A 22,442-nucleotide genomic window follows, 5' to 3' on the forward strand; every position below is an offset into this window, starting at 1 on the left:
TGACCAGAGTTGGACTCTCATTCCTGCGTGCCGGTGTGTTTGGTCTGTACTTAGATATCTGTCTTATCAGTATAAGGACATCCTTTCATCTTTGGTGCTTGTTCTTTTTTTATGATGCTCAGAGTTCTTTGTGTGAGTTCACCAGCATTCGCAAGATACTTTCTATTGACTCCCATTGGGGTCATCTGTGATTGTGTTCATATTTCTTCTTGATTGTCTTCTCCCCATTTTGAAACCCCTAGTCGCTGGATTACATCTGGTTTCCAGATCTTTTGAATCTTTCTAAGGCCCATGGCACCACTTCCTTCACTGACTGGCCTGGAGTTCTCAGGTTTCTACTTCAATCAGTTGGTTTTGCTTCATTGGTTAGAATTAAATTCACATTAGCAGTTTCTTCATTGATAGTTCTACCAGCTGAGATCAAGTTATGTGCAAAGCAAAACTAGATTTCAGTAGTACTAGCTGTATTTTTCAGCCTGTCAGGGATCATCTGTGAGTTCCTCTGGCTTAATCACCTGTAGTATATATATATCCACAGTGATGTCAGGTCTATACATGTTCATCATCAAACATCTGACTCAGCTCTGGAGATCTGTTCAGGGTCAGAGCCTCCTAACATAACAAGGCCACTCTGTCTTACCTCCTGTCAATTCTAGCAATAATCTCCCTTCTCACCAAGGTTTGTTAGAGATGCCCACAAGCTCATATTCATCTGTTAAGTAAGAATCTCGGCTTTTCATTATGACTGGCAGGGTCCTTCTCCACCCTTCTGTCATTGTTTGTTGGTTTTGCTTAACAATATCTAGTTTTGGAGCACCTGGATGGCTCATTGGGTTAAGCCTCTGCCTTCGGCTCAGATTGTGATCTCAGGGTCCTGGGATCGAGCCCTGCATGGGGCTCTCTGCTAAGCAGGGAGCCTTCTTCCCTCCCCCCTTCTCTCTCTGTCTGCCTCTGCCTACTTGTGATCTCTATCAAATAAAAAAATAAAATCTTTTAAAAAAAAATACCTAGTTTTATGAATTCGATTTACTCTACCTGTGTACCAAAAGTGTCTTTTTTCCTTAGTCACAATGCTTTATCAAAAGTAGGAATCTTTAGAAAATCCTTTAGAATTTTAGAAATTTCTTGTATTTTTAATAACATTTTTTTCTTCTAACATATCATGTTCTCATTGGGTTGTGAATTAGAGAGGATAATCTCTAAAAGACTTTTGTTCTGCTTCCTTAATGTATAATTAGGTGAGAATATCATGAAATCAAGGCCCTGGCATGGTTCAGGCAAGGCCTGTCTGAGCCTGGTCATTATGCTGATCTTACTTAGTTTTCTGTATGTGATAGTAGCTGTTGAGTAAGAAGAACCATCAGGTAGGGGCTTCCCAGAGAGTGTTTTAGTTAGTCTTTATGGCTGTTTTATGTGGTAGGTGGCACCAGTCCCTTTTTACCCCCTTAGAACTTAAGGTTTGTGTAAATTTGTTGATAGTCTCACAGGTAATATGTGGCAGAGCTAGGACTCAGCCCACATTCTTATTTATTTTTTTTTTTTAAGATTTTATTTATTTATTTGACAGACAGAGATCACAAGTAGGCAGAGAGGCAGGCAGAGAGAGAGAGGGAAGCAGGCTTCCTGCGGAGCAGAGAGCCTGATGCGGGGCCCGATCCCAGGACCCTGAGATCATGACCCGAGCCGAAGGCAGCAGCCCAAACCACTGAGCCACCCAGGCGCCCCCCCACATTCTTATTTTTAAGCAGCTTTATTGAGATATACTTTTTATATTACACAATTTGCTCATTTTAAACCATACAATTTACTGGTCTTGGCATGTAACATTCTTTTTTTTTTTTTTAATTGTAAAATATATATAATGGAATTTATTTATTTTTTTTATTTATTTATTTTTTTAAAGATTTTATTTATTTATTTGACAGAGAGAGATCACAAGTAGGCAGAGAGGCAGGCAGAGAGAGAGAGAGAGAGAGGAGGAAGCAGGCTCCCTGCTGAGCAGAGAGCCCGATGCGGGACTCGATCCCAGGACCCTGAGATCATGACCTGAGCCGAAGGCAGTGGCTTAACCCACTGAGCCACCCAGGCACCCTGGAATTTATTTTTAAGTGTACAATTCAGTGGCATTAGTTAGATTCATAATGGTGCAACTGTCACCACTGTCTACTTCCAAAATTTTTCATCACCCCGAACAGAAACTCTGTAACCATTAAATAATAACTCCCCATTACTCATCTCCTGAGGGCCTGGTAAGCACTAACCTTTCCGTATATATGAATGTGCCTATTCTAGATACCTCATATAAATGGAATCCTATAGTATTTGTCCTTTGGAACTGGCTTATTTCCCTTAACTTTTTTTTTTTTAAGATTTTATTTATTTATTTGACAGAGAGGGATCACAAGTAGGCAGAGAGGCAGGGGGGAAGCAGGCTCCCTGCCAAGCAGAGAGCCCAATGCAGGGCTTGATCCCAGGACCCTGAGATCATGACCTGAGCTAAAGGCAGAACCTTAACCCCCTGAGCCACCCAGGCACCCCAAGGGACTGGCTTATTTCACTTAGTATAATATTTTAAGGTTCATCCATGTGGTAGCCTGTATCTTCATTCTTTTTATGGCCAAATAATATTCCGTTGTATCAATACATCACATTTTGTTTATGCATTCTTTAGGTGACCTCAAAGTTATTTTCACCTTTTAGCTGTTGAGAATAGTGTTATGAATATTCATGTACATATTTTGTTTGAATACCTGTTTTCAGTTTTTTGGGGTATATACCTAAGCGAGGAGTTGCTGGGTGATATGGTAACCATACTGAACTTTTTGAGGACCCACCATAGTTTTCCACAGTAGCTGCACCATTTTATAGCAGTGCACAAGGGTTCCAGTTCTCCATGTCCTCACCAACACTTACTGTTTTTCCATTTTTAAAATTCTGACTTGCATTTCTGTAATTACTAATGATATCAGACATCTTTTCATGTGCTTCTTGGCCATTTTTTATATTTTCTTTGGGAAAATACTCAAGTCCTTTGCCCGTGTTTTGTTTCTGTTTTTGTTTTAAATATTTTAGTTTTTGTTTTTGTTTTTGTTTTTTTTTAAGATTTTATTTATTTATTTGACAGACTGAGAGCATGAGAGGGGAAAAGGTCAGAAGGAGAAGCAGACTCCCGCTGAGCAGGGAGCCCAACGCGGGACTCAGTCCTGGAACTCCAGGATCACGACCTGAGCCAAAGGCAGTTGTCCAACCAACTGAGCCACACAGGCACCCTGTTTTGTTTTGTTTTTTAAGATTTTATTTATTTGGGGCACCTGGGTGGCTCAGTGGGTTAAGCTTCTGCCTTAGGCTCAGGTCATGATCTCAGGGTCCTGGGATCAAGCCTCGTAATGGGCTCTCTGCTCAGCAGTGAGTCTGCTCCCCACCCCGCCACCTGCCTCTCTGACTACTTGTGATCTCTCTCTGTCAAATAAATAAAATCTTTAAAAGAAAATTTTTATTTATTTGACAAGAGAGAGACACAGCAAGATAGGGAACACAAGCAGGGGGAATGGCAGAGGGAGAAGCAGGCTTCCTGCTGAGCAGGGAGCCTGATGCCGGGCTTGATCTCAGCATCCAGGGATCATGACCTGAGCCAAAGGCAGACCAATGACTGAGCCACCCAGGAGCCCCCTTTGCTAATGTTTTAATTGGATTGTTTTTTGTTGTTGAGCTTTAAGAAAAGTTCTTTATATATTCTGGATATTGAGTTCTTATTAGATACATGATTTCCAAATTTTTTTCCCTTCTGTAAGTTTTCCTTTCATTTTCTTTGTAGTGTGCTTTGATGCACATTTTTTCCCTAAGATTTTATTTATCTGAGAGAGAGAGAGAACATGCACATGAGCAGGGAGGAGAAGAAAAGGGAAAGAGGGAAGCTCCCCTTGAGGAGAGCCCGATGCAGGACTCAATCCCAGGACTCTGAGATCATGACCTGAGGCAAAGGCAGACACTTAACCAACTGAGCCATCCAGGCGCCCCGATGCGTATTCTTATTTTGATGAAATCCAACTTACCTGATTTTTCTTCTGCTGCTTATGCTTTTGATGTCATATCTAAGAATGTCTTACCAAATTCAAGGTCACAAAGATTTACCCCATTGTTTTTTTCTAAGAGTTTTATGGGTATGGCTCTCATAGGTAATTTGTTTCTTCACTGTGAGTTAGTTGTTTTTTTGTTTGTTTGTTTGTTTTTGTTTTTAAAGATTATTTATTTATTTATTTATTTGGCAGAGATCACAAGTAGGCAGAGAGGCAGGCAGAGAGAGAGGAGGAAGCAGGCTCCCTGCTGAGCAGAGAGCCCGATGCGGGACTCGATCCCAGGACCCTGAGATTGTGACCTGAGCCGAAGGCAGCGGCTTAACCCACTGAGCAACCCAGGCGCCCCTGTGAGTTAGTTTTTATATATGGTTTAATATAGCAGTCCAAATACTTCCTTCTGCATGTGGAAATCCAGTTGTACCAGTACCTCTTGTTCAAGAAATTATTCTTTCCTAGGGCTCCTGGGTGGCTCAGTGGGAAATTATTCTTTCCTCGTTTGAATGAAGTTGGCACTGTTGTCAAAAATCATTTGGTCATAAGGGCGCCTGGGTGGCTCAGTTGGTTGAATGACTGACTCTTGGTTTTGGCTCAGGTTGTAATCTCATGGATGAGCCCCATGGCAGTCTCCATGCTCAGTGGGGAGTCAGCTTGAAGATTCTCTCCCTCTGCCCCTCCCCTCCCCCCACATAACACTCAAGTGCTTGTGCGCTGTCTCTCTAATAAATCTTTTTAAAAAATCATTTGGTCATAAATGTTTGTGTTTACTTCTGAACTCTCTATTCCGTTAGTCTATATATGTGTCTGTATGCCAATACCACACTGTTTCTGTTTACTACAGCTTTGTGTAGTAGTTGTGAAGTATGGGTCTTACACTTTGTTCTTTTGCAAGATTGTTTTAGCTGTTCAGGGTGTCTTGGAATTCCATGTATACACATTGAAGATCAGCTTTTCCAGTTCTGCAAAAACAGTTAGAATTTTGATAGAGATTGTGTTGAATTTGTAGATCTCTGTAGTATTGACATCTTGATAATACTAAGGCTTCTTGTCTATGAACACAAGATGTCTTGCCATTTACTTAAATCTTTAATATTTTTCAGCAACATTTTGTAGTGTTCCATGTTTTCCTCTGGAAAAACACACTATTAATTTATTCCCAGTTATTTTATTTTAGATGCCACTGTAAATGGAATTGTGTTTTGGGGTTTTTTTAAAAAATATTTTATTTGTCAGCAAGCAAGCAAGAGCACAAGCAGGGGGAATGGACGGCAGAGGGAAAAACAGGATCTCTGCTGAGCCAGGAAACATGATAAAGGACTCAGTCCCAGGACCCTGGGATGGTGACCTGAGCTGAATCCAGATGCTTAATCTACTTAGCCACCCAGGTGCCCCTGTATTTTTGTTGCTTAAGTTTTTTTTTTTTTTAAAGTAATCTCTATCTACATCCAGCATGGGGCCCAAACCCACAGCCCCAGGATCAATAAGAGTCACATGTTCCATCAACTGAGCCAGCCAGGTGCCCCTAAATGGAATTGTTCATTACTGGTTTATAGAAACACAACTGGTACTTGTGTGTTGATCTTGTACCCTGTAACTTTGCTGAATTTTACTAGCTCTAATAGCTTTCTTGTGGAATCTTTGGAATTTTCTATATATAGGATCCCATCTTCTGCAAATGAAGATAAGTTTTACTTCTTTCTTCCCATAGCCCACATTCTCTTGAATCACAGCATACTGGCCTTTGATACCTTTAACCCCTGGCCCATCTTAAAGTAAAACCCTGTTTTCATAAGAAGTGTTAACTGGTAAGCAGCCCTCTTATTTGCTGAACAAGTAAATGAATGAAAGCCACATATCACAGAATTAAAACTGCCTGGTGGTTGCAGGACATGGATTGTTGTGTTTTATACCTTTTGTGGGTTATGGACCCCTTTTAGAATCTGATGAAAGCTTTCTACAGGAAAACAACATACATTAATGCACTTACGTACAATTCTGTGTATACTTTCAGGATGTTCTTTGATTTCTGAGATATATTCATGTCACCCAAGTTAGAACTTCTTAAAAAAATTTTTTAAGATTTTTATTTATTGGGGCACCTGGGTGGCTCAGCGGGTTAAAGCCTCTGCCTTCGGCCCAGGTCATGATCCCAGGGTCCTGGGATCGAGCCCCGCATCGGGCTCTCTGCTCAGTGTAGAGCCTACTTCTCTCTCTCTCTCTCTGCCTGCCTCTCTACTTGTGTTCTCTGTCAAATAAATAAATAAAATCTTTAATAAAAAAAAAAAGATTTTTATTTATTTATTTGACAGAGATCACAAGTAGGCAGAGAGGCAGGCAGAGAGAGAGGAAGGGAAGCAGGCTCCCCACTGAGCAGAGAGCCCGATGCGGGGCTCAATCCCAGGACTCCAGGATCATGACCTAAGCCGAAGGCAAAGGCCTTAACCCACTGAGCCACCCAGGCACCCCCCAAGTTAGAACTTCTGATTCCATTTTAATCCATTGTGCTCCTGATTTTATTTTTATGTAACCTGAGAGTATAATCTGCAGATACCCTAATTGGGAAAGGAGACTGGGGAGGCAAAAAGCTACTGACAGCCAGCGCTTGGGCCCTCCAGGGCTTTGACTGCTCTTGGAATCAGGTGCCAAAAGTCAAGCAGTAGAGTTTTTGCCAGAGCCCTTCTGTGTATGCTCTGGACAAACAGAAAGATAGGAAATTATTGCTAGCCTCAGGAAGTGCCCTCTTGCCTTCTTGCGTGGTCTCACTAGACACAGAATGGGACTGGTTAGTGTTCTACTGGTATGTGCTTAATTTTAGAGTTGATGTGTGTACTTCACAAGTACTGAGTGTAGCCAGGCACAAAGATAATAGTGTGGCATTTCTTGTAATGATAAGGATTGTCATAGGGTGACATTTAGTAAGGTATGTGTCTCCTCTTGATCTGTTGATAGGATCAGCCACATGTTCCTGTTCAGGCCTAGAGTGCTCCTTGAACTGAGTTGATATCCACCAACTTCGAGCAGAGTTTGATCAATCTGCTCTCAGAAGTGAGTGGTTCTGTGGGCTCGGTCCTACTCTGAAGCCAAAGGAAGGCATGGTACCAGAATCGGGAGTGATGAAAGGAGCAGCAAGATGGCATCTTAGGATCTGAGCCTAAGCATTCTTTAGTGGATCTGTGAAGAAGCTGGTCCACATCCAGGCCTGTAATTGTGGGCAGCTGGTAACATAACACAGCCAGGGCATCTTTCCTGTGTTGGTGTTCTAGGGCTTGTTCCCCATGGGAAGGGCCTTGGACTAAGCTAGCAATAGCATGAGGAATGACATGTTATGTTTTGACATGTAAGAGCTCTTGCAAGGCCAGAATGAACATTAATGGTCAGATGACCCTCAGATGTCTCTCCTATTCATTCTTTCTTCCTAGCCTGAACCTTGACTGACTTATCTCTACTAGTCAGGGTTCCCTGGATCAAAGCAGTAGCTCCCGGGGGCGCCTGGGTGGCTCAGTGGGTTAAAGCCTCTGCCTTTGGCTCAGATCATGATCCCAGGGTCCTAGGATCGAGCCCCACATCGGGCTCTCTGCTCTGTGGGGAGCCTGCTTCCCTCTCTTTCTCTGCATGCCTCCTCTCTGCCTGCTTCTGATCTCTGTCAAATAAATAAATAAAATCTTCAAAAAAAAAAAAAAAAGATGTGGAGTTGTAGAATTGTATTTACATCATGTCCTTGTGTCTGTCGTATAGTCCATATCTGGGGCAGAGATTGGCAAGTTTGAAAAATTAAAACAAAGCCAGTGTAGCTTGGAGGAGAGGAGCAGAGAGGCATGAATTGAGGTCAGAGATGGGAGGAGTCAGGACCCAGATGAGGCAGAGCCTTGAAGACTGGAGTTGGGATGTTGCTCTTAGGCAGAGAAAAGGTGTTTGGAGGTTTAAAAGCAGTGACCCAGTTCTGTTTGTCTTTTTTAAAGGTCTTTTACTGTCTTTAGATCCTGTGCCTATCACTTCGGTTCTCCCAACACCTTGCTTCTCTGCTTGGCCATCTATCAGATGGGGGACATCAACCTATAGTTTTCTCTTGTCTCTTTAACTGTGATTCTGCAGACTTCTCCAGAAAGTAGTTTACAAAAGACCTGTGACATGGAGTGCAAAATAAGCAAAACAAATGTCCTCCTTCAGAGAGTACTGTGTGGTGTGTATTAGGGGTGGAGAGGTGACCGTGGCAGAGCAGAGAATGGAGGCTCCTTGGGCGAGTCTGCCAGAATCTTGGAGAATAAGGCACCTGGCATCACAAAGCCTTGCTTTCCACAAATGCCAAATGGGAAGTACCCACCTGATAGTAGTGTTATTTTATAGAATACCACAAAAAAGAAGAGCTGAGCAGCAGGGAGTGAGAAGGGGCAAGTGAAGTCTCCTACTTCAGATGCCTTGGAGCATTGGAGGGAGAGAACTGGACTTGCGCTACTGACTTTGGACTATCAGGTGCTCCTCACTGAAATGGTGGGAGCAGTAGTCAAATGTGGTAGGTACGGTCTGGCTGTAGGAAAGTAGGGTGATTGGGAGCTGGGCTGGTTAGGCTGGGGTAACATTAGATGCCGGAAGGCAGATCAGGGCAGGATGGCTATACTTAGAGCCAGGTAGTAAGAGGCTGGGGAAACCAAGGAGGGGGGCATTAGCAGAGGGTCAGAGCATGTTTCTCGCCCCCAGGCTTGAGGGATGCGCTCACCCAAGATGTGGGAGAGGGCTGCCCCAGGCCAGGTTTTCAGGAAAGTGAGACTTTGTTTTCTTTCACATTTATTAAATGTCAGCCAGGGCAAGCTAGGATTGCAGACTTCAGGCAAAATATACTCTCTCTGGGCATCTGGAGTCCAGTTGAAGATAGAGAAAGCATAGGTAGAAATGACAGAATTCCAAAGTATTTTTTGTAGGACATCAAATGAGTAGAGCAAACAAAAACTGAAGTTGCAGGGCCCAGTACCTGTCAACAACACTCATTGGCCCCAAACTGTAGCTTTGTTTCTTTTCAGTTTGCGCTCATTCTTGGCCTTAGCCCTTTTTTTTTTTTTTTTTTTACAATACCTTGGCAGAATTTGATCTGGCTCTGAGTGCCAGCCTACTACTTACATACTGCACAGATGCCCTAAGGCTATCGTCCCTTTGTGGGGTTTGTTTGTTTGTTTAAGGTTTTATTTATTTATTTGACAGAGATCACAAGTAGGCAGAGAGGCAGACAGAGAGAGTGAGAGGGAAGCAGGCTCCCTGCTGAGCAGAGAGCCTGATGCGGGACTCAATCCCAGGACCCTGAGATCACCTGAGCCGAAGGCAGCGGCTTAACCCACTGAGCCATCCAGGTGCCCCGGCCATCGTCCCTTTGTATAGCAGAGTCCACCTGGGTGTTTGCTCCCCTGGTTCCCCTTCCCTTTCCTCACAGAATTCTCTCTACAGCTATATACTCACACATCCTCTTACTTGTCCTTGCCTTGTTGTCTGTTTTAATGCATTAATTGTATTTTCTTTGTGATATTAATAATAACAACTAGAAGTCAATTTAGAATGATACCAATGGTTTTCTGTCCATGACTTTTCTTTCCTATTTCATTATTTAAAGATTTATGTATTTATTTTTAGAAAGAGGGGGAGTGCATGTGAGTGCAGGGGGTGATAGAGGCTGAGAATCCTCAAGCCAATTGAGGGGAACCAGATCTGGGCAGGCTCCATCCCATGACCCATGAAATCATGACCTGAACTGAGATGAAGAGTCCCGGCGCCCAACCAACTGAGCCACCCAGGCGCCGCCCATTTCATTATTTTAAAAATAAAGACAGAGGCAGTATGTTTTCTTAGATGAAAGGGAGATAAGGAAGGAATTGTACGGTGGAGGGAAAGGCCAGACAGTGAAGTACCTCATCTTATCAGCTTCATTGAGCTCCAGACATGAGACAGCAGGTTCCTGCACTGAAAGGCTCAAAGAGGCCAAGGGTCTAGAACAGGTGAACTGAAGAGTTCGAGGAAATTGAGAGATGTGGCCCTTATGCAGGGGTCTAGATTGTAGCATCCTAGTAGCTCCTGCTTGCAGGTTTTTCTCTTCCTGCTGAGCAGACCTGATTTTAATTTGCATGTTCACTCTTACTGTATCTTATGTTTGTGCTTAAACATTACTACTTTTTAACGGAATAAGATTGGTTGTAAGCCATTTTTCCAGGTTTCCATCAACTTCAGCTTCCAGCTGTGTGATTTCTACAAAGTCTGTACTATAACTCAAGGTTCTTTATTCACATTAGAAATTCCCTTATAAACAGATCTGAAAATTTTCATTATTAGAAACAAGTAACATAATTAGGGTTTTCCTGTTTTGTGATTTCTGTAAGGTAGAAGAAGAATATTTAAGTTATACTTAACTCCTTGGGTTTGCCTGGGTAGCTCAGTCAGTTAACTCTTTTGATTTTGATTTTTTGATTTCCACTCGGGTCATGATCTCAGGGTTGTGAGGTGGAGCCCTGTGCCAGGCTCTGCATGGATGTGGAGCCTGCTTAAGAGTCTCTCTCCCTCTCCTTCTGCCCAACCACTCCCATGCGTGCGCGCTCTCTCTCTCTCTCAAAAAAAAAATAATAATAATAAAACTAATTCCTTGGTCCACTTTATAGAACATGAAATTTTTCATAATTATCAAAAACATTTGTATGATTTTTCCCAGATAGGAATAAAAAAGACATTCTCTTTCTACTATCTATAAATGAAAATATTATGACTTGGAGAAAGAGCAGTACTTGGACTCCAAGCACTAATTATCTGTTAACAACCTATATTTCAAAAGTCTTTAATATGTCCCAAATATATTAAAACTCAGTTTTTACTATTAAATCTGTTGATTCTCTCCCTCTAATTGTTAATTCCTTTTAAGGCAACACCAGAGAAAATGTGGTTTTTTTTTTTTTTTTTAAGATTTTTATTTATTTATTTGACAGAGATCACAAGTAGGCAGAGAGGCAGGCAGAGAGAGAGGAGGAAGCAGGCTCCCTGCTGAGCAGAGAGCCTGATGTGGGACTCGATCTCACGACTCTGAGATCATGACCTGAGCCGAAGGCAGCGGCTTAACCCACTGAGCCACCCAGGCGCCCCTTTTCTTGTTTTTTTTTTTAAGATTTTATTTATTCATTTGACAGACAGAGATCACAAGCAGGCAAACAGGCAGGCAGAGAGAGGGAGAGGAGGAAGCAGGCTCCCTCCCTGCAGAGCAGAGAGCCCGATGTGGGACTCGATCCCAGGACCCTGAGATCATGACCTGAGCCAAAGGCAGCGGCTTAACCCACTGAGCCACCCAGGTGCCTGAGAAAATGTATTTTTAGTTGTAATTTTTTTCCACTGGGTATTTTACAAATTTTTATTAACTTTATTTTTAATGCAGATCTCAAAAATAGAATTCTCAGTCTTTACCTTTAAATTTTAATTGTTTGGAACACTTGGGTGGCTCAGTCCATTAAGCATCTGCCTTTGGCTCAGGTCATGATCCCAGGGTTCTGGGATCAGTCCTGCATCGGGCGCCTTGCTCTGTGAGGAGACTGCTTGTCCCTCTGCCTGCTACTCCCCCTGTTTTGTGCACACTCCCCTCTATCTCTCTGACAAATAAAATCTTTTTTAAAAATAAAAAAAATGGTAATTTTAATTGTTCAACCAACTGCCGTGTTTCAGTTGAACCTGTGACATAAATTTGAAAATAATTACAATAATGTAATCTGTAAATACATGAGTTGCTTTTTACACACTCTCTCCTTTACATATCTAGTATTTGGCATTTTATTTTTGTCTCAGAACTTTTCATCATATGAAGTCTAATTCTTGAGCACGTGGCTGGCTTATTTTGTGGAAGTGCAACTCTTGGTCTTGGGGTCATGAGTTCAAGCCCTACACTGGACCTAGAGCTTACTTTAAAAAATAAAAATTTTTAAGAGTCGAATTTTTTTAGGAATATATTTATTTATTTGAGAGAGTTGGATGCGAACGTGAGCAGGAGGGGGGCACACAGAGGGAGAAAGAGAAGAATTTGAAGTAGGTTCTGTGCTAAGTGTGGAGCCTGACATGGGGCTCAATGTCATGACCCCAGGATCACAACCTGAGCTGAGTCAAGAGTCAGGTGCTTAACAGACTGATCCACCTAGGCGCCCTAGAATCTTAATTCTTACTTACCAGGTTAACTTTTTTTTTTTTTTAAGATTTTATTTATTTGACAGGGAGAGAGAGATCACAAGTAGGCAGAGAGACAGGCGGGTTGGGGGTGGGGGGGGACAGGCTTCCCGCTGAGCAGAGAGCCCGATGTGGGGCTCTGAGTACCCTGAGACCATGACCTGAGCTGAAGGCAGAGGCTTAACCCACTGAGCCACCCAGGCGCCCATCAGATTAACTCTTTATAAGCCTTCCTACCACTGAGTTGAATTAATGGTGCTCCTAAATAATAGAGTTTGAGTCAGAATTTAGGCAGGAACTTAGGGCAATTTGTTTTTTCTTATTTATACTGTGTTCTAATCAGGGAGCCTTATTTTCTCATTTTACCAAGTATTAAGGCTGGTTTCCACAAGGTGAGAAGTTTCATTTGTTAATAGTGCTGTTTTCCACCTAAATGTGGTGACTGCATTTTTCTCAGTAGGTTTGGAGAATCACAAGTAAAATGGTAAAATAAAAAACTGGAGGATGGAGAGGTAGACAACTCAGAGCAGCCAGTCTGGGTTCACAAGGGGGAATGTTGTGAAGATAGAGCATGAAAAACAGTGGCTGTCTTGGTGAGCAGAGACTGAGAGCGGGAGGTCGAGTGGTCCCAGGCACAGTTGGGCATGCTGCCTTTGCACTATGCAAGGTGGCAGGGACACAGATGGCCAGGATTGGATGCTGCTGGCTTTTACCTCTGCTTTGTAGTGAACCAGCAGCCTGTGACATTGGAGAGCTCCAGACTGTAGATCTGTTATCCCAGCCTGCCTTGTAGGAGGGATCCTTGGGGATCGAGAGGTGGTAACATCTCTGAAGAAGGTCTGCAGGTAAAAACCTCTGTGAAAACAGGTCCCGACTCCTGCTATCCATTGAATTGGAAACCAGGTCTGTGTAGCATACTCCACAGGGGCATGTTTCCTTCTCTGTCCTCTTTGGACCTTCCCACTGGCTCTAAGCAGCGTGAACCACTTTCATATTGGTATGTAGTTACATCAGAACAAAATCACAAAGTTTACAAACTTGGAAGACATTGACAAAACCTTAAGCTGTCTGCTTCCCAGTGGCCTGTGTAGAGAGGCACTCAGTCATCTAAGCAACATATCTCCAAACCTCCCTATAAAGGGACTTCTTTTTTGGTGCTGTCTTCACCTCAGGTGTCAGGATCCTGGAGTCCTGGGATCAAGCCCCACATTGGGCTCCCTGCTCTTCGTAGAGTCTGTTTCTCCCTCTGCCCCTCACCCCACTCTCATGCTCGCTCGCTCTCACTCTCTCTGAGATAAATAACATCTAAAAAAAAAAAAGAAAGAAATGGGTGATCTTGGGGTGCCTGGATGGCACAGTTGGTTAAGCATCCAGCCCTGTGTTAGGCTCTGTGCTCAGTGTGGAGTCTGTTTCAGATTCTCTCTGTGTCCTGCTCTCTCTCTCTCAAATAAATAAAATCTTGAAAGAAAGAAATGGCTATCCTCTGTTTGGGCCATGGTCTAAATAAGTGTTGAAGTCTGGAGTTTGGGTCTCTGAAGTTTTTCTCATCTTAGGCACCTTACTCCCCACCTCCCCCCCACAAGATATATTTATTTTAGAGAAAGCATATGCTGGAGGAGGGGCAGAGGGAGAGAGGATAAAAGCAGATTCCCTAATGAGTGGGAAGCCTGACACGGGGGCTCGATGACCTGAGCTGAAACCAAGAGTCAGACACCCTCTGCGCCCCCCCCCCCAAACCAATTGAGCTGCCCAGGAGCCCCTTTTGTTTTTTTCTTTGGCTTTCTGTTTCTTGTTTACTTCTGTTTTATAGACCGTATCACCAGGTTTTAGAGTTTCTGCTCGTCCTAGCCATTTTTTTTTTTTTTTAAGATTTTATTTATTTGACAGACAGAGATCACAAGTAGGCAGAGAGGCAGGCAGAGAGAGAGGAAGGGAAGCAGGCTCCCTGCCCAGCAGAGAGCCCGATGCGGGACCTGGGCCAAAGGCAGAGGCTTCAATCCACTGAGCTACCCAGGCACCCCACATGCTAGCCTCATGCCATCTTACATACTAATTCAAATGAATTAGTTCATACATAGCCTCCCTTCTCTGGGTTCTCCTCAGAAAACATACCTCCTTTTCTCACAAGGCAGTGGCTCACCTAGTAACCAAGAGAGGCAGATAGGGCTCCAAGGTTGGCTTTAGAGCCCAGAGCTGTGTACAGGTAGACTTATAAAGCTGCCTTGTCATCTCTGGGATCTGTGGTCATTCCAGGCCAGCAGTCAGCTTGCTGGACCAGTAGCTAGCTTGCTTTGTTTGTTTGTTTGTTTGTAAGATTTTATTTGAGAAAGGGAGAGTGAGAGAGCACAAGTGGGGTGAAAGGCAGAGGGAGTAATAGACTCACCACTGAGCAAGGAGCCCAACGCAGGGCTGATCCTGAGACTCCCAAGATCATGATGTGAGCCAAATGCAGACACTTAACCAGCTGAGCCACCCAGGTGCCCCAAGGACAGTAGCTTTAGCAGAAAGAAGACCCTTTTTTTCCAAATGAGATAATGTGTGAAACCTAGTTGTGAGATTAAACATTTTTTATAAGTATAAATGTATTTTTTAGTTGAGATTTATAAGAAATAGCTAGAAAGGCAATTGGGACAGTTGACAGAATGGGAAGGAAAAAACTGGAAATAACATGAATGACAGATGCAGTCTGCTATCCACTTCAGCGTCCAGCTTATTTCTGAATGTGTTTTGTTGCAAGTAATGATAGGTCTCTTTTAGCCTTTTTAGCCTTTACCTTGTCATCTGGGGAGTCTTCAGTCAGACACATGGCACAGGCAGCTTCATCCCAAGGAAGATGTGCATGGAAAGCAGCTGGGGCAGCACGGTTTAATGTAGCAGTAGAGCATTCCCATGTACTGTCTTCTCTTATAACTTTATAAAATACAGGCTTAAGTTGAAATCCCAATCAGACATTTGTTGGGCCCTGAAAACACCTCTCTAAAGCTCTGTGGGTCTGCAGAACAATTTGAAAACCACTTCCGAAACAGAATTCCTGCCTTCCCTTTGATGAGTTGAGCAGCCCCTAACTGGTGCCTGTCCTCTGACAATAACTAGGATTTCTTTCACCCTGCAGTTTAAAGTCCTAAAAAGATGCTCAGGCCTGGGCTTCCTTCCCCTGTGATGGCCCCATAGAGAGGCCAGGGAATGAACAACTCAGGGAGACATTATTGCTGCTGGGCATTGGGGGAGATGACATGGTGAGTGAGGTCTTGGTGACAGCAGTTCCACCCCCATGTAAATTGGGATGGAGATAGATTTTCAAAATTTTTTTTAAGATTTTATTTATTTATTTGAGAATGAGAGAGAGCACAGGAGTGGGGTGCAGGGCGGTGAGGGTGGAGGGAGAAGCAGACTCTCTACTGAGCCCGGAGCCTGATGTGGGACTCTGTCCTGGGACTCCAGGATCATGACCCGAGCTGAAGGCAGGCACTTAACCGTGTGAGCCACCCAGGTGCCCCTAGTTTTGTGGGGGTTTTGTTTGTTTGTTTGTTTGTTTTTTTACACTTTTTTGTGCGATTTCACTTTCACCATTCTGAGTTGTGTTCATTTCTTTCCTGTTGGAGTTAGTGACCAATATAGGGAGGAAAAAAAGGCTGCTTTTGTGCTCAGAAGCTGCTTCATTTAATACACATTCTCAGGGGTGCCTGGGTGACTCAGTCGGTTGGGCCGCTGCCTTCGGGTCATGATCCTGGAATCCTGGGATCGAGTACTGTATCTGGCTCTTTGCTCGGCGGGGAACCTGCTGCTTTCTCCGCCTCTGCCTGCCTGCCACTCTTCCTGCTTGTGTTTTCTCTCTCTCTCTGACAAATAAATAAATAAAACCTTTTTCTTTTTCTTTTTTTAATTTTTTATTTTTGATATATATATTTTTTTTAATACACACTCTCACCAGCTGTGAACAACACTAGGCTTATTGGTAGCACCTTGTGTCTTTGGCACTGCTTGATTTTGGTTTGAGCACTGAAAAAAATAAATCCTTAAAAAAATCTGTAGGTTCCTTTGGATAGAACAGTGGGTATGGCTTAAAGTAAGCCTTTCAATAAATAAGTAAGATAAAGTAAACTTTTTTTTTTAGTTTGCAGAGAAAATGCTGACTTTGTCTTCTTTCTCCATCCTTACAGGTTGGTGACATTGTGAAAGTCACAAGGATGAATATAAATGGCCAGTGGGAAGGCGAAGTGAACGGGCGCAAAGGGCTCTTCCCCTTTACACATGTCAAAATCATTGACCCTCAAAACCCTGATGAAAACGAGTGATTGCTGTTGCCTGTTTTCTGCTGCTTCCTTGTTCTGCCTGTCATAGTCTCCTTTGAAGTGGGAAAGCATTCTCTCTCATAGGCAAGTTACACTGCATTGCCGATGTCCAGCTTTCTGCAGAGTGGCGGTCTCTCATACACATTTGGAATGCACACAGTGGCTGCCTCGGCATTTGTATCATAGTTGTATTGTCAAAGAGTAGCAGATTTTAGAGTTCTTTTGGATCATAAACTGGAAATACTGGTGGAAGCACACAAGTGGAGAGAAGTTGACAAGGAAGGGGTCTGTCTTCTCATCACTGCCCTGTTTGTTCTTGTGACTGATTCTGTCCCGTTCACCAAATGGAGCTTGAGGCCGTGGTGAGGTGTTGCCGTCGCTGTTCCACAAAGCAGTGGCTCAGGCACCACTTTGTTTTTCCTTTGAAGAACAGAGCAAATGAACCTTAAAGAAGAGGGAATTCTGTCCTAAACTCCCCAAATCTGGCTCCTTTTTTTTCCTTTTTGGTTTGGTTTTGGAAGACTTAATTAGACTTGTGTGTTCTGAACAGGTTTTTAAGTAGCAGGTTGGATTTTTGTGATATTGTAAGGAATGACACGTGCCTCTGAGCTTCCAAACTGAAGCTGCTGTAACTAAAGGAATATGAAAACAAACAACAAAAACACCAGCCCTTGGTTGCCAGTTGTACCTGTTTTGCCATATAGCAAACAACACACAGAAAAATCAGTCATAGTGTGCCAAGCTTGTGTGCGTGGCCTCTTGGATTACGTTGTCCTCAAAAGCATCAGAGTGGGGGGTGATTTGGGGAAAGCTTTGCTTACCTTGTTGGCCGTGACGACAGGAGCAATGGGGGGAAGCACATGGCCAGTTTTCTGTACAGCTTTTTAGTGAATACACCCCTTTAAGGTATAGGAATTAAGTTTCTTTAAAAAGGTTGTTCATAGAATCATTGAATTCATTAATGAAACTTTAAAAATTCTTCTCACTGAGGCCCACTCCTCACTGCCGCAGCCCACGCTCACAAGGCTGCCAGAGAAAGATGGTGCTGCTAATACTGGTTCCCCGGTCTCTGTATCCGTGATGCTCCGAGGTAGAGAAAATGCAGACTCTGGAAATTGACTCATGCATTTGATGTCTAAAATTTTAGTGACTACGAGAACCATTAACCATTTAGCAATTTGATGTTAACATTTCCTTGTTAGCTAAAAAAGGGCTGTTCATACAAGCCAGCTTGGTACAAAGGTGTGGCTGATCCCTTGTCTGGTGCATATAGCAGTTTAGGATTTTGGAACCTTCATGCAATTCAGTCTGCTCTCCCTTCTAGAAATTGTTGAAGACAGGCCTCAGCTCAGAATGAATACAGCAGACCTAGAAATGTAGCAGCCATCTAATGAGTGATTGCATCGTTTGCTGAGCGTCTGCTCTAACCATGGCCCTGTCTCCCAGAGGTCTTGGGTTTTGAGTTAGAGTGATGTATATTTTTGTGGTGACAGAACCAGCAGAGCAACCATTTTTTTCAATCTCTCTTTAAATCAGTATTCCATTAGGCAGGTAACTACCGTATTAAAGAATCTTGAAAGTGTTTCTGTGACAAAGTTAATAATCAGTTGAGAAAAATATCATTGTGGCTGCCTGTCTGTGGTTTTCCTGGGAAAAATGCAGCTGCTCTCCCTAATCAGTGAGCACTGTGGCCACCTCTTGCTCTGAAGGTGCTGCCTCTCCATTGTAGTTGCCTCTTATTCTGAGTTCAGGCCCAGCCCAGCTCCCACAGCGAGTGGCACATGCATGGTGGCATCCCTGCTGTCCACCTGGACACAGCGCTCACCTTGCAGCTGGTGACCCGGTACTGAGGGGGCCGGCCAGCAGAAGGTGGAGTTTGTGCCTTGCTCAAAGAGGACACAAACCTTAAGACTTTTTAAAACCAAGTTTAACTGAGGGGCTTGGCACGTTTTGGTGACAGTAGTTGGTTTGGAGTACAAGAAATGTATGGGCATTTTGGGAAGGACGATTTCCCTTCATCCATGTCTGTGGACCCATAGCAAGACCCACCTCACGTGGACCACTTCAGAATCCGAGCACCTGCAAACCTACTTTGGCTTCATAATAGCCTGCTTGTCACTCAGCCCGTGTGCATGTCTCCAGGGCTGCCCAGGAGATTGGGAGCCCAAAATAAGGTGAGCCTTGAGTTCTGAACTCTTGGGATATGTGCCAAAAGTAGTACCTTTTTGACTTAGGACCTTACTAGTTTTTTTTATCAGGCAGGGAGATTCTCTTCATCACACTAAATATACAAGAAAAAAAAAAATCCTCGCCTCAGCTTCGTGCCTGGGTTCCCCAGTGATTGGGGAAGACTTCCTGTTTCAGAAAGTGATGCGAATCTTTCAGAGGAGCTGCCTTTGCTCCTTGGTTGGTCTCCTTTAAGGATTGTTCATTATTGCTAATTGTTCTGGTCTACTGTGTGTCACTTAAGAAAATACTTGGATGTTAAATTAACTCACTTGGGAACTGAACAAATTATGAACTCTAGGGCATTGGTGATTTAACTCAAAACTTATTTATCCTGAGAAGGACCTCCCAACACAGGAGTCATCCTTGTCATTTCTTTGTGGTGTGGTACCACCTGATGGCACGGTGGAAGAGGAGCACGTGTCCACAAGCTACCATTTGACAACTTTGGTCACCCGGACAAGACACCTTCTGTGCTCACTGTTGGAAAACGGAAAGAGGGGAAAGACAGCTGCTCCCTCCTTGGAGCTCAGGGATCCCTGGCTCCGTGCTGACTTTCTTTTACAGCTGTTTACAGACAAGACAGGCCAAGGCAGACGGCCACTGCTCTTGTAATGTTTGCTCAGAGGAATATTACCATTTTATTTTTGAAAAGGGATGATGTGTTTTTGTGCCAGGTGTTTATAATTTAATCCTTTAATATTATGTTCATTAACCTCTTAAAATGAGTGACTTTTTGATTGTTTTAACACAGTACCTAAGACTAATGCTTTCTGTGGACACCACTGAGCTCTGCCTCAAACTCCACCCTCTGGGACCAGAGACCTCTGTCCCTGGTTAACTGCTATCAGTGTGGAAACTGAGCTGGTTGTATATTCTAAAGGAGTAGAAGGACAGTTCCCTGAGACAGGGTCGTTGTCTCTGCAGGAGGAACAGTGGCCTTGCTTCTAGACGGTCTTCACTGTGTGTTTTAAAATGACAACAACAACACAAAACTTTTGACCTGTAACTTAAAGATCATAAACTTCAGGCAATAATATTTTCTGTGTAAGCTTTTAAAATTATTTTTGGGGATCATAGCTTGTTTTATTTTGTGCTATAAAATTAACAGTATTAAATGACTTATATTCTTAGAACATCGAGTGTCTTTTCTTAACAGATTAGTGCCTTTTTATTTTTGTATTCATTTTACGTTACTGGTCCCGGCATCAGAACCCTTGTTTCCTTGGCCTGTTTGTACATTGTCTCAATAAAACTTGCATCAGCCGGTGGTGGCAGCGGCGGCTTTGGTGTTTCGGTGTCTCCTCAGTGCTGCCTGCAGGCTCCTCAGTCCACATCAGCCTCCCAAACAGTTAAATACCTGGTGAATGCCTGTGAAACACACAAACAGCTGGTAATTCCTCTGGGGATGCTGCGTCTTGCATTGGTACACTGGCCCTTCCCCACAGTTGGGGCCCCCCTGCAGAAGAGTGTGCAGGTGCAGTGGGTGCTGTGGGGTCCTGGTGCTCAGTCTTGGCCTTTGGAAGACAGAATGGTAGTTTCCACGCTTTACACCACCAAGGAAAACCTGGGTGTTTTCCCTTCATGCACCTGTCTCTGAAGGCCTCTGTTAAATACTTGTTCAGCACAAGCTACCCCAGGTGAATGGTTTTGAGTGAAAGTCCTGGAAAACAAGCAGCCTCATCACAAGTTAGGGGCATGATACCTGCTTAACTTTTTACATTATTTTCTGTTCCTGTCTGTATATTGCCTTCCCCCTGAACTCCAGGGACTTGCAGGTAGACAGCTGGGGGGGGGGGGCAACACATTTTTCCTGACATCCGCCTCAGCCAGAGCCCCATTCCCATGCATATTTCTGTGTGTGTATTGAGAGGTCCACATTTCCTTGTAGTGAAACCTCTGACAAGGAGTTTCAGGAAGTGACACCAATCCATATGTATATAGAACTATGCTGCTAAAATGTACTCTCTGGCTCCTACTTTCAAGATTCTGCAGAATTTCAAAAGAAAAGTTTGTCTTGAAATACCAAAACTTAAGCCATTCTAGAAGAAACTGTGCCCTAGAAGCAGCCACTTTTGAAGAATACTTTGAAAAGGTGCATTTTGATCAGCAGTACCAGCTGGGTACCTCCGTTGCAGGGAAACCCTTGGAAATGGGGCCAGGTGTGGGGGCTAACCCTCCACATTTTTGCTAGTCTAGCCTGCATGCAGGCCGACAGAGGCCACTGCCCACATCTTGAAACCTCAGGAAACAGCAAAAACCAGGACATCACTGGGCTCTGCACACAGTCTCCTCCCTGGCTCCTGTTGGGAGGCCCTTCTTTTGTCTAGTCATGGACCCTCACTCCCAGCTCCCTGTCAAGACCTGACCCTGGGATACCTGGGTGGCTCAGTCATTAGGTGTCTGTCTTTGGCTCAGGTCATGATCCCAGCGTCCTGGGATGGAGCCCGGGGCTCTCCTGCTTCTCTCTCTCCCACTCCTGCTTGTGTTCCACTGTCACTGTCTCTATCTGTAACAAATAAAGTCTTAAAAAAAGACCTGACCCTGCTCTTGCAGTGTACATACACCCCTGGTTTCCCGGGTCTTGGCAACCTGAGCTGATACACAGAGGGGATCCCTATCCTGCAGACGTGGTGAGGATGGCTCCCAACAATGGGAGCCACTGTGGAGCCCCGGGCACGTTCAGGTTCGGGAAGCCTTCCTGACTGCCTGAGAGAAGGGAAATAAGCGTAATACGGGGCAAGGGAGCAGCTCTGGGGCGGCTGGAGCGGGCCTGCCTTTGTCTTTGCCTGTGATCCCTTGCTGATCTGAGACCAGCCCTTCGTCGATCCTTCATCAACACCGCTGGCCCTCCACCCGCGCTGCAGAGTGGAGACCTCGGGGATCCCATCCTAGATTCTAATTTCATGGGTCTGGAGGCCAGGGTTTCTTCTTCTTTCTTCTTTCTTCTTCTTCTGCGGGTCTGTGAGCACTCACCTTCCCTCCTTTATGGGGATGACCCGGGGGGGGGGGTGGAGGGCGCGGCCACCACAAGCCTGGAACTAGAAGGCGTCCTCGGTGCCACAGCCCGGACACCTAGACCCCAGTCCACCGCCTCGCTGGCCGGTTCTGGGACCACTACCGCCGCGTCCTCCAGACCCCTTACACCCGGCCTCACTGCTCCCCACGCCGGGCTGCTGCCGTTGGTCCCCGGGGCAGGCGGACCATCACACGGGTTAGGGATGGAGAGAGGGAGGACCCCGCGCGGGGTGAAGTTGGAGGACCTAGAGCTCTGGATTCCCCGGAGGCTCCCTCTCGCTCAGGTCCCAGAAACGGTTTGCCCCTTCCCAGACGTTGTCCAGAACGCATGGCTCCCCGGTGAGCCGGGTGAGCCCTCCCTCTGCGGGGCCCCGACGGCTGCCGAGCTAGCTGGCTGCGAGGTTCGGGCGCCGGTCGGGGGCTTCCTGGCGAGGCCGAGGCTCGCGTGGGGTGGCGGGCTGGAGGTGGGTAGACGGGCGTGAGGCTCGATGGCCGTCAGCGCTGCCCGTTTCCGGACGGCTCCCAGTGCTCCTGGCCTCTGGGCCCTAACAGGTAACTTGTGTCCTGGCGGCCCGGGAGCGGAGGAGTGGGACCGCAGCGTCTCAGCACCCTGGTTGCGGAAGTGGGGGCGGGCACTCGCGAAGGAGGGCGGGCTGGGGGCGTG

General features: G+C 44.8%; 1 protein-coding gene across 1 annotated transcript in view; it reads left to right on the plus strand.

Moving 5' to 3' along the window:
• CRKL (CRK like proto-oncogene, adaptor protein) overlaps positions 1–20,045 on the plus strand; it is a 41,388-nt gene extending 21,343 nt beyond the window's left edge. The window contains exon 3 of the mRNA XM_004742557.3: positions 16,403–20,045. Coding sequence (XP_004742614.1) covers positions 16,403–16,537 — 135 coding nt within the window. The 3' untranslated portion in view covers positions 16,538–20,045. The remainder of the gene's footprint in view (positions 1–16,402) is intronic.
• Positions 20,046–22,442: the final 2,397 nt, after the last annotated feature.

This window comes from Mustela putorius, unplaced genomic scaffold (assembly GCF_011764305.1).
Source record: "Mustela putorius furo isolate JIRA1106 unplaced genomic scaffold, ASM1176430v1.1 tig00003858_pilon_pilon_pilon, whole genome shotgun sequence".
Classification (NCBI taxonomy): Eukaryota; Metazoa; Chordata; class Mammalia; order Carnivora; family Mustelidae; genus Mustela; species Mustela putorius.